The 12,761-nt window shown below is 42.8% G+C and overlaps 1 protein-coding gene across 1 annotated transcript; it reads right to left on the bottom strand.

Moving 5' to 3' along the window:
- Positions 1 to 3,360: 3,360 nt before the first annotated feature.
- LOC310868662 (5-hydroxytryptamine receptor 3A-like) lies at positions 3,361 to 12,411 on the bottom strand (the record flags this gene model as incomplete). The annotated part of the gene is made up of 10 exons (XM_083779118.1): positions 3,361 to 3,594; positions 4,218 to 4,300; positions 4,947 to 5,123; positions 6,765 to 6,975; positions 7,818 to 7,978; positions 9,004 to 9,173; positions 10,132 to 10,241; positions 11,337 to 11,381; positions 12,063 to 12,223; positions 12,372 to 12,411. The coding sequence occupies 10 exons, from the start codon at positions 12,409 to 12,411 to the stop codon at positions 3,361 to 3,363; spliced, it is 1,392 nt and encodes a 463-aa protein (XP_083635244.1).
- Between the last annotated feature and the right edge of the window lie 350 nt (positions 12,412 to 12,761).

Here is a 12,761-nt window from a genome sequence, read left to right as displayed (position 1 = left end):
CCTAATAATTACACATTTCAAATGTTCCTTCACAGAGATATTGAGATTCCACCGTTTACAGAAAAAGTATACTGTATAACATATTTTAATTCAGTTTATATACCTTTTTTTTTCAACACATATAAGTGATTTATTTTTCTCTGAAAAAAAAAAGGGATCCAGAATATATCTACAACGATAAAACAGTATTTCTTATATAGATAGAAACTAGAATCATACTTAATACTAAATGTTTACATGTATAGTAGGTAGCAAATAATTACATCTAAACATTAATCACTTCAAACATTCCTTCACAGAGATACTGAGATTTGGCAGTTTACAGCGGGCGAAAACATTACATGCGCGCTCTGCTTGCGCACTAGTTGGCCATTTATGGCCTACTAGTGTGCAACAAGCAAGTATGCACTCGACAGAGTGCAGTTCTAGTTATGCACATGTGACCAACAACACAAACAAACAGACAGACAAACAAACAAACAAGCAAGCAAGCTCACCTCAAAACACAGTCACCCCAGGCCGGGCATACAGCCGGCGGAACCGCTCGGCCTGATATTCCTTAAAGGTATATTCAGTGATTTCACTCAAAAAACCGTAGGTTTCGTTTTTGGCTGTGGGACCCAGCCTTTCGTCCAATCAGGATAGAGAGTCAAAAACGATTTGACCCCCAGGGGTTAACTGGGGACAGGGAGGAACTCCTTATATGGCCAGCACACTCTATAGTAGGGAGGATTATCACAACAAAACAAAAAAATAAGTGATATTTGAATTAAGTTAAATCACTGAATATACCTTTAAGTAAACTTCCTAAGTAAACTATGCTTAAACAGTTAAACCTTATTTAACCTTATTACTTAATACCTAACCCTATTCATAACCTAACCTGAGTAAAAATATATGCCTAAACTTATTCTCAACCTTGTTCTTCTATTTATAGTGACTCATAGGAATAGACTATGTGACAACCAGGTATAGTCTGGTGACCATCGGAGAGACGGGTGACAGCCGGAATGTAGACGGCACCCGGGTGAGCAGTATGGGTTAGCGCCCCAGCCTGTGTCCTCCGTGTAGAGGAAGCCCAATAACCCTCGGCGAGGCCTTTGGGAGGGCCATGCAAGCAGCAAGCGGAACCGAAACCCCGTTGACCTCAGGATACATCACTGAGGATACGTCTCAGGTGCATCCATGCAATGTTTTTTAGTTATAATAAAACAAATACAAGAATGCAAGAACCACTCTGACAATGGACAGCGTGAGGTTGGCAGAAAAGAATGAGGACAAGCGTCCCGGTTACAGTCTGGAGTAGCTATTTTTGCTATACTTTTGTGTGACACTTTGGGCCTGATTCTTCAAAAACGAAATGCGCCAGAGTGTAACGGTGGCGGAAACAGATATCATATTTATCCGTCCGATCAAGCTACGTTGAGATGACGTGTTATTCAGAGAGTGGTGTGTAACACAGGTGCGCTGGCGTATCGCAGGTGTATGTCATACTGAATTCAGCTGGTGCAAAGTGATCGGAAAAGCACCCGACAACCTCATCTGCATTGATCCACGCCCAATTTCATACCATAAAAGGCTTCAAGCATGACTCAGCAAACAGCAGTTTGTCTGAGATCCGTCCGTCAAAAAAATAAAAAAGGCTTTGCAGACATAGCGGCTTCACAAATTAGGCCTAAAATAAAAATGATTGCTGGAAAGAAATCACAGCCGCGGTCACTGCTATGAATATAGCCCGCACTCTATTAATTTAATAATTCTATATAGGACAGGCTTTTATGTTATGTCATTTTTGCACCATTGTATTACCACTGTAGGCTACTATATATGTACAAACTGACATCAATCCATCAAAGGACACCAAAGGAAATTAAAATATTTCCAAGCTTACAACGGTGCGTGCTCCGCTGAAGCAATATAATTATAATTTATTTAATTAAGTTCGGGACCAAGGCGGGTGCTCAATGCTCACTCACACCTTTGCAGAGGTAAAACATATCCGATATTTAAAATATCGGATATATGTCAAATTGTCAATGCAAAAGTCGTCTTTTGAGAGAGAGCTAGAGAGAGAGAGAGAGAGGGAGGGAGGGGGGCATGGGCCCTCGGCCTCGACACTGGTTTGCGCGATAAAGAACAGTAGCCTATACATTCATAAGTGAATAATTATAGGCCTACGAGGTAGGCCTGGGATCCTCTTGTCTGAAGAAATTATAATCCAGTGAGTTTATCCAGTGAGTTAAACTATTCTGTGTGTGGCATCCATGTGATCAATATCAATATACATTATTATAAATTCTGTCTGTCTGTCCGTCATGTTTGTGAACAAGCGCGAGTGGAGGTGAGCTGGCTTAAAAATATGATATGACTGGCCGACTTTCAAACACGCTGACGCCATTCATTAGGCTAATGTGGTCTTCTATTTTTTATATAGGGCTAATTAGCCCTATTCATTTTCCAATGTGAATCGGATCGGCAGCACGCTGCTATCTGCCCCCCCCCCCCCCTTCCACACACACACACACACACACACACACACACACACACACACACACACACACACACACACACACACACACACACACACACCGACAGTGAACTCAAGGAGCTCCGTAACAAAACAATTTCAATAGGCCTGCCGCCTACTGCAGGCATTACTAGGCCTACACTAAACAATGTTGGATTCGTACAGTGCAGAATGCAGATAAGCCTATGTTCTTATTATAATTGTGAGTTTGTTTTTTAACATGCAGCGCGAGTCCGCGAGAGCCGATCTACAAGCTCACAACCGTTGCACTTCGAGTAGAAGGCTGCCGAGTGAGCAGCCCCAATCGCGCATGATAGAAATATCCTAATGCATGCATTTAGGCATACAAGTGCACTCGGCTTTTATAGGCTATCATTTTTTTATGTGCTGATCGACCAATATGTTTGGGACACATGCCTACATATTTTATCTGAGATTTGGGAACAATTTATTGATTCAGCATGAAGACTAAAGCCTTCTGAATAAATCTATACGCAAGTGTATGCTTGCGTAGATTTCTCCGCCACCTAAAGAGGTCCCGTAGGATTTGGCGGAGTTTCCGACAAACCTAAGTGAGCGTCAAGTTCACGGTCATTTCCATGAATTCCAAATTAATGTGGGAAATCCACGTAAATGCCTTTACGCTGATATATTGACGTGACGCTAGCGGAAACGCGGTGAAGAATCAGGCCCTATAAGTATAAGACAATGCACTTTACAAACCGGACATATAGGGTTTCGACAGTGACGATATGCAACTAGTAAATGTTAACAATAACACAGCAACACCTCCAGGTGGGTCCACACACCACACCCACTCCCCTTACACGTCCTCAGCTCCATTCTATGTACATGAGTATGAGAAAGGCCGCCACGGTGACACAGTAGAACACAAAGAAAGCTGCGTTGATCTTGGTGGCGACGCGGGTCCAGTAGCCGGGATTCTGCCAGCCGCCATCTTTCCTCCTGAGGAAGTGAGACACTGTGTTCTCCAGCTCTCTCAGCTGGTCCAGGATCTGCTGCTGTAACACCTGGGACTCTCCTCCCTGATGGGTGATGTCACTAACCTGGACATAGAGAGAGATTTTAGTTCATCTATGGAACTTGTGCAATATTATACCTGTGAAATGTACCCTTTGTGGAACCATGTGGTTGAACCTGACACACCTACAATCCACTGAGATTCTCTGTGCCACCTTAATGTCTAACTATATTATGAACAGTAGGCGTACAATAGGTTGCTATGCTCATAATGCACCTAATTTCTAAACCTCACAGTAGTAACAGTACTGTATGGGATGGAAATGTCTCTCCACTATTACAATCATCATAACTCACTGATTTCTCAAATATTTTCCAAGTGGTTTGGTTCGTTATGTCAGACACGTATGGAGGATACTTCGATAACAATTTAATACTATATAACCCCATGTCATAGATGGAAACAGCAATGGTTATAAAACACCATAGAGATTTCTGTTTTATAACGGTAATGGTTATAAAACAGAAAACAAAAATAGGTTCCTACAACGTACAGCACAGGCATATTACTATGCTTGCAGTGGTGTTAAGGCAAGCTGCCCCTGGCATTATATGACAGCATGCAATCCTGTGGTCAATGCATAGATCAGGACTATAAGTAGAAGAGTTGGATAAGGAAGTAGGAAGTGGTATTCAGTTGTAGGCTAACCTGTGCAGTGATGGGAAGCAGCTCACATGTCCTGTCACCACCAGTCACATCACAGTACGCAGGAAGCACTCCTCTTCTTCCATCTACAATGACACGTTGGCACACGTGAAAGCTAAACAATTTGTTTCATATAATTTGGTCCTGTCGGCACAGGTTTACAGACAGCAACTTTTTAGCTGCTGTGCATTGCGAGCCATTCCACACACTTCACATTGGCTGTGTCTTCTGTGCATGCCCTTGTCACTTTACCAGCTTACCTGTGTTTCTCCCAGTTTATCCACCAGGGGACACCAACTTTCAAGTTGTATATAGTTGTCGCTCTACTAGTCACAGATTCTGAGCTGTGCTACTAATCTGCCAGCAGGGCCATTCAAAATGTGTATACATTGTTGATAGTGGGAATGAAAACACAGGAACACCACAGGAAGTGGAAGGCTGATGGCGGGCAAAATGGGCAACATCTTGTTATCTAAGCTTGCTATACACATTCTAATGAGGCAAATTAAAATGAAACAAACAGCAGAGGGTGCTGTTTTTCCTTTATTTTCCTTATGGGTTCCCATATTGGTGCCTGGTTTTGCCTCAGTCAGTGCTAGTTTGTCATTGTCTGTGGTTTCTATACTAAACTTTAGTTTAGTATAGTGTAAGTTTGTATGAATTGTATAATTAATCATAATGAATTAATAATAATAATATATTATTAATAATAATATTTTCCTCCTGCACAACCTCTGTCACAGCTGAGGACGGTGGCCTTGTCCTGTTTCTTGTCCACCTTCAGGCTGTGGTCCTCGTCTGTCCCCGTCTCCTGCATGGGGACAGTGTCCTTCTCCATCAGGTACGTCACCAGAACCGTCTCCAACAGACTCAGCAGCATCAGAGCAAAGATCACGATGCAGTAGGTGGCTGTGAAGATGAAAACACTTAGATCATGATAGTATAGGTTAGCCTGGCTAATAAGCCAGACCGAATCAGCCGTTGGCAAAAACAAATTGCCTGCCGGCGGATTACACAACTTTGAGTCTGGGTTATTAGCCAGGCTCTGGCTAAGTATAGGTCACTGTGGTAGATCATGATACAATAGGTCACTATGAAGTTAATGAGATCAATTAAATACCACGAATGTTGTTGTTTGGGGCAATAGTACAGTATACAACCAAGCAGGAGAAGGGCGCACAGCAAAATTGAGGAGGTGCTGAAGGCCTAAGGCACTGAACAATGAAAAATAAGAAAAAGGCTGCACACTCTTCTTCAGGGAATGAAGAAGACCTCACCGGTAAAAATGTTGGTTTCTGTATAATACACGTATGGCATCGTGGCTACGAGTGTGCAGCCTTTTTCTTATTTTTCAATAGTATACTGTACATCCAAACAGATGGTGAAATATTCACTGTAGGAGCCAAACTGACCTAAAGCACATTTTGAGTGATTTACAGTATTATTGCATTTTTGTTTATTATTATTGTGTATTATAACAAGGTGATATAGTGTTATTATTATCAGTATTTGCATTTTGGTATTGTTGGTTTGTTTACTAATGTTAGGTGTTGTTGCAATATGTTACGATACATTTCTAAATATTCTGTATTATTTCTGAGCTACTGCGCATGGGGAACTGACCAGTGACGTCAGAGAAAAGCGAAATGGAGTTCAGAGTTGAGTTCATGCAACAGTGGAACGACACAAGTTTCGTACCGTAACGTAACGTAAACTTTGTAAGCTAAAGGAATCGTGTTTTTATTATTTTTCTTTGATGTTGTCAAGCCAGTTAACTATTTTCAAGTGGACCCTTTTTGAGAGAAGCTCAGGAGGATTCTGTTTGTGGATGGAAATATAGGGATTGGACTTTGCAATAAATTCCCATAAAGTACACGACGACGATCTCCGGCATTCATTGGATGTTGTGAGTTTCATAACAATAAGAAGTGGAGAATTGTTTTATGATACGAGTCAATACTAAAGTTCTGCTGAATATTACTGTGACTAGTGAAATCGCCATTATATTCACAGACGCAATTTCAGATTGTTTCCACATTTTTAGGGACATCATCTTGGATAATAACGACTGTTCTGTTGGGCCTCATGGAGGACATTATGGTAGTACTGTACCAATGAGAGGAGTTCTGTTGGACATGGAGGACATTATTACTGTACCAATGAGAGGAGTTCTGTTGGACATGGAGGACATTATTACTGTACCAATGAGAGGAGTTCTGTTGGACATGGAGGACATTATTACTGTACCAATGAGAGGAGTTCTGTTGGACATGGAGGACATTACTGTACCAATGAGAGGAGTTCTGTTGGACATGGAGGACATTACTGTACCAATGAGAGGAGTTCTGTTGGACATGGAGGACATTATTACTGTACCAATGAGAGGAGTTCTGTTGGACATGGAGGACATTATTACTGTACCAATGAGAGGAGTTCTGTTGGACATGGAGGACATTACTGTACCAATGAGAGGAGTTCTGTTGGACATGGAGGACATTACTGTACCAATGAGAGGAGTTCTGTTGGACATGGAGGACATTATTACTGTACCAATGAGAGGAGTCCTGTTGGACATGGAGGGCAGGATGTCGTTGAGGATCAGCAGCAGCACAGAGATGGCCAGCAGCACGGTGACCTTGAAGCCCAGCTTCTCTCCGCGGTGGTCAGAGATCAGGAAGGAGGACAGGTCCAGGCACAGGAAGAACAGTATGGGCAGCAGGAAGTTGATGACGTGGAGCAGGGGTCTTCTCTTCATGGTGATCTGCATGCATGGGGCACAGAGGGTTAACGAGAGGTGACGCTATAGAAAATGCACACACGCACATTTTACTCTAAATAGGCTACTTTAAAGTTGGTGGATAACATTTTATTAAAGGTTAGGTCAAGAATGCTTTATAATGCATTAAATATGCACTTATAAGGTTGTGTAAATGTTTCTAATTATGCATAACAATTAAGACCAAGGTTTATACCGTTGCATATTATTTATTTGCAACATTTTGCATTAGCTCAGCGGAACAGCAGATAAATGTTTTTCTTTATTAAATAGTAATGGTATAATATCATCAAAATCGTAATGTTGTGCCAATTATTTGGGGAGCCACTTGCAATACCCTCACAGCCCACCAGTGGTCCCACATGTTGTGAGACCACTATAACATATAGTACACAATAACATACAGTGTACATGAGGAGTTTCTATCAATTCATAATAGCAGATGCTCTTAATCCAGAGCGATTTACAGTAAGCAAGAACAACACATGGTACATCAAATACATACAAATTAGTGATCATTAATCAAAAGCAAGACAATAACCTACAGTAGCATCTGTCTAGCAGTGGAAACTCAGTACAGTAAAGATATGAGTATACTATAGTATAGTAATACTACACTATACTAGAGTGCTACGTCTACATAAATGCTATCTAAATTACATTAGTTTAGCCTTTGCATAAGCCTGTAAGGTTGTTGAGGCTAAGTTATACAGGCTATAAGACGGATCCTGAAATGGTGAGTTTCTAGACTACAGGTTCCTCCTATATGTCTCCTCAGTGTGTCATATTGATGCAAATGTACAGTATAGTGTACACTATGTACATACAGTGTATATTATGCGTTCCATGACTCCTCTGTCGTAGGTCAGCGTGTCGCTGGTCACGGACAGCTGTAGGAAGTCCCACTCCCCCTGGCGCTGCATCACCTGGCGAGAGAACTGGGTGGCCCGAGACGAGTTGGAGAACGGGACGAGACGCATCTCGTCAACTGAGGGACGTTGCGACAGACAGACAAAGAGCATGGAGGCAAAGAGGGTGTCACATAATGTCACATTTACAGTACACAACCATATCCTACTGCTACTGGTGGTGGTTTTCAACCCAGGGTCCAGGGACTCATGGGATTCCTTTACTCGAGGGGGCTCGGAGGGCGAGCTCCAAAAGTGGTATTTGACATGTGCCACTCTACAAATATGGCATAATATCGTTTTTCAAAACGGTATGTGCCCTTTTTTTACAGCACTTACCGGTATAGGCCTATAGAGCGTCGCAGTCCCACCCCCTTTCATGACGACGCCAGGCCCAGGAAATGATTCCCAATGTATTTTTCCCATAGACATTTCAAAAGGTATTTATTTAAAGACGGTTACGCCGCGGACCAAGCCAACTTGAGTCGTGACAACTCATGACAACAAACACAATATTTTGGACCAAACAAATAATTACAAAGAAGAAAAACAACAAAAGAAGTGTGTTTTTTCTTCTTTCTAATTATTTGTTCGGCCCAAAAAAAAACTTTGTTGTCATGATTTGTCACAACAAGAGTTGTCGTTGTCCGCGGCGTAAACGTCTTTAAATAAATACTTTATTATAAAGTAAATACGGGTGGGACTGCGACGCTCTATACCGTTTTGAAACAAGGTATAAGGTAATTGCTGTTTGTGTAGAGTAAGGGGGCATGCCAGATTTATGGCACTTTTGGAGCTCGCCCTTTGTCCTAAATTGACCCTTAACAGGTCTGTTCCTCTGACAGTATACCATACCAATGGAACCAAATGGACCCTATACACCACACGTCTCTGTCATACACCACAGTGCATGGCACAGCCCTACACGGTGATATTCCAGCTCACCACAGTGAATGGCAGAGCCCACGGTGATGTTCCAGCTCACCACAGTGAATGGCAGAGCCCACGGTGATGTTCCAGCTCACCACAGTGAATGGCGGAGCCCACGGTGATGTTGCAGCTCACCACAGTGAATGGCAGAGCCCACGGTGATGTTCCAGCTCACCACAGTGAATGGCGGAGCCCACGGTGATGTTGCAGCTCTGCGTGTCGAAGGGGAACTTGTGGACGTCCATCCTGCAGGTGCTGACCACGCGCAGGTCGTCCTCCACGGTGACCATCCCGTCGTGAGACACGTACACATAGGGGCTGTGCGGAGCCGTATCTTCCTCTGTCCTGCACACACACACACACACACACACGCACACACACACACACACACACACACACACACACACACACATCTCACACACACACAGTCACACACACACATACGCATGCACGCACGCACACAAACACACACACACGCACACATGTGCACACGCTCACGCACATGCACGCACATGCACGCGCATGCATGCACGCACACACACACAAGCACACACATTTGTATTACCATACTTGTGAGGACATCAGCATTTTGGAATCATGGCGATTTTTATTTTACCATTTGCCATTTTTTCCCCTGATGATAAAGGCAAAACTATGCATCTACAAGCTAACATTGTGAGCTTGTAGATCGGCTATCTGAGCTTTCCAACAACCGTACCTTTTACGATATATTTATCGCTATCTTTATTGGCGTGGACAGCTCTTAATAACTTTCAATCCCTATTTTGGGCATGTTTTACATTTTCAAACATAGGCCTAGTGAGAGTAGCCACGTGAGCTTGTAGATCAGCTATTTTCAGTTTTCGAATAGGGCTTATGTGGTTAAGTAATGAACATTGCTGTTCGTCTACGGAGTAAAGACAGGATGTGCTGATTTGAGCAAATGTTAGCTTATTAGATTATAGTCATTGTCAGGTCGCCGTTCTGGCACTGAACCTATGCACTGAATGTAGCAGCGCCAGAGCCTTAAGACCTGTGAGGAAGATCAAGGCCCAATTTATGCGCAATATGGATGCTGTGCATAGACTAAAGTCTATTGCTTCCCCTCCTCATTGGGGTCTAGTTATTCTAACATTAACTTCTGTTATCAAAATAAATATCCACTTTCACTCAAAAAATTCACTATAGTTTAATTTGAGTCCCAATTAAGCCTCAAATGCATGCGTGTATACAGTGCGTTCTAGCGTGTGTGTGCGTATATGTGCATGCTAGCGCGTGCATGCAGCTGTGTGTGTTATCTTACATCTCGTAGATGAACAGGTCTGGCCTCCACAGCATGTCTATAGGAACAGAGACCTGGGTGATTCCACAGAACAGACTGGGGTCCCAGGAGATGAACTCGTTGTTCCACGTCTACACAGTGAAAGCAAGACATCATTCAGAAGCCAGCCAAACAATACACAAAAGAAGGAGAAAAGGTCCAGGCGACGAAGACATGCACAACGAGACACACCCATAATGTCAAAATGTGGGCCGCTGACATTGTGACTGATATGATTTAAACGGGCATGGCAGCATTTTATTCAGCAAGATTCTAAGAAACGCAAAGCATCAATCCTCATTGTTGCACTGTGACTCCACCAGTCAATTACAATTTACAATTTAGGCATTTAGCAGACGCTCTTAATCCAGAGCGACTTACATTTAAGCAAGAACAAAAGCATGGGAATACATCACATAAAAGCATTTATCATGAAACATGCGTAAGCTAAGAAAGTAACAGTGGAATATCTATATAATGAAACTATACATACACTATACATATAAACTATACATATTTACTACTATGCTATACATATGTACTATGGCGTGCTATGACTATATACAATACAATTATAGTGCTGTCTACATAACATGCTATAAGTCTGTGTCAATGCTATCTAAGCCAACAGAAATGCTATCTAAGGGGTTAGGGTAAGTGCTATGGGCCATGATGGAGTCTGAAAAGGTGGGTTTTCAGACTACGGCGGATTGGGAGTGATGCTGCAGTTCTGACTGCAATGGGAAGTGCATTCCACAGTTTTGGAGCCAGAAGGGAGAAGAGTTTGGGACGTGTGGAGCGTTGTCCCGGCGTTTTTAGTGAGGGTACTTAAAAACGCCGGGACAACGCTCCACACGTCCCAAACTCTTCTCCCTGTCCACCTTAGCCCGGAGCACTTACTTGCCATAGAACTTAATTGCCCTAGCCATGAACACCTTCCAGTCTTATGCAAAGGCTAAAATGTAATTTTGTCAAATTGTATTTGGATCTCTACACGAAAAAAAGTGCAATACATTTCGACTCCGGTTGTGAATGCATGGACAGTTTCGCCTGAACGCTCGCCTCTCATTGAATTTTGATAGAAAACTTAAATCAGGCTTCACGTTGCTGGCTGTACAATATTATACGGTGTGTGGTTCCACTGATGAAGCCCGGTTAATTAATATCGATGTGTTGGGAAAACTCACCATTACTGCCCAGACGAAAGGAATGAAGGTTTGTGTCTTCTCAATCTGTCAAACACAAACACACATGAGAACACAAAACGTCAACATAAGACACACACTCCAACAGAACACACACACACTTGAATCACCATCACACGCACGCACACATGCGCGCACACACACACACACACACACACACACACACACACACACACACACACACACACACACACACACACTAGTAAACTTTATGGCAATACAGATCAACAGATGACACACGCACGCACATGTTGGTATTATGATACTTGTGAGGACAATTGTGTAGATGTCATTATTGCTGTTTGGGTGAAATGTTGAACCCTAACACGGAAGCCTGAGTTGTGCTTGTACTTGACGTGTGGCGTTGTCGGACAATTAAAATAGCAATATCTACAATAATTGTGTCACACTTTGACACGCTGCAGGGAGCTTGTAGATCAACTATATTTGGTGCGTGACACCAGCACACAACTATGTATACATCGAGATAAGACTCCAACATAAACCGCTGAACGGTCTGAATCTTTTCCTAATTGTAAGTATTACTCTAAAACAACCATTCATCTTGTGAGGACCAGGAAAATCCTCCTCACAATGTCTACTACTTGTGCAGACATTTGGCTCTCATAAGTAGCAATACAAGTACACACACACACACACACACACACACACACACACACACCCACAAACACATGCTTGAAATCTTACCACGGCCAGAATGGCATAGAGGAAGATATCCAGGTTGACCACGGTCAGATGTGTGTGGTCCAACACGGGCCGCGTCGACGTGTACAACTCGTTGAGTCTGGTGAAGTTCAGATGGTCCAGAACCTGCTGGTAACTGCACACCTTCTTACAGGAGGCTGTGTCTGGAGGGAACATATATGTTTACATGATCCTTTATGTATGTTAATCTCACAGTCACAACACACACACACACACACACACACACACACACACACACACACACACACACACACACACACACACACACACACACACACACACAAACCTTACCTGTGACCATGAGCAGGAAAAGCAAGACGACGTGCATCATAGCTGCGCCTGCAGTAGGCCTATATGTGTGCACGTATGGCACGGTATATGGTACGGCACTGTATGTTGTTGCGTGCAGTCAGAGCGATAGGTGTGTACATATGTGTCTCTCCTCTCCTGTCTCTCGTCTGCGCTGAGAAAGACCTTGAGAGACTTGTCTATATATCCAAACTGTGGTCAGTATCGCCAGACCTTCCACAACTGAGCCTCTTGATTGAGTTTACACTATGGAGGGGGGGGGGGGGGGGGTAACTAAGTATATTTACTCAAGTACTGTACTTAAGTAAAATGTTTAGGTGCTTTTGATTTAGATTGATATGATATGATATGATATGATATGATATGATATGA

The sequence above is a fragment of the Protomyctophum parallelum genome (assembly GCF_964188405.1).
Source record: "Protomyctophum parallelum genome assembly, chromosome: 13".
NCBI lineage: Eukaryota > Metazoa > Chordata > Actinopteri > Myctophiformes > Myctophidae > Protomyctophum > Protomyctophum parallelum.
The sequence above is the reverse complement of the archived record's forward strand: the minus strand, read 5'-3'. Positions and strand labels throughout refer to the sequence as shown.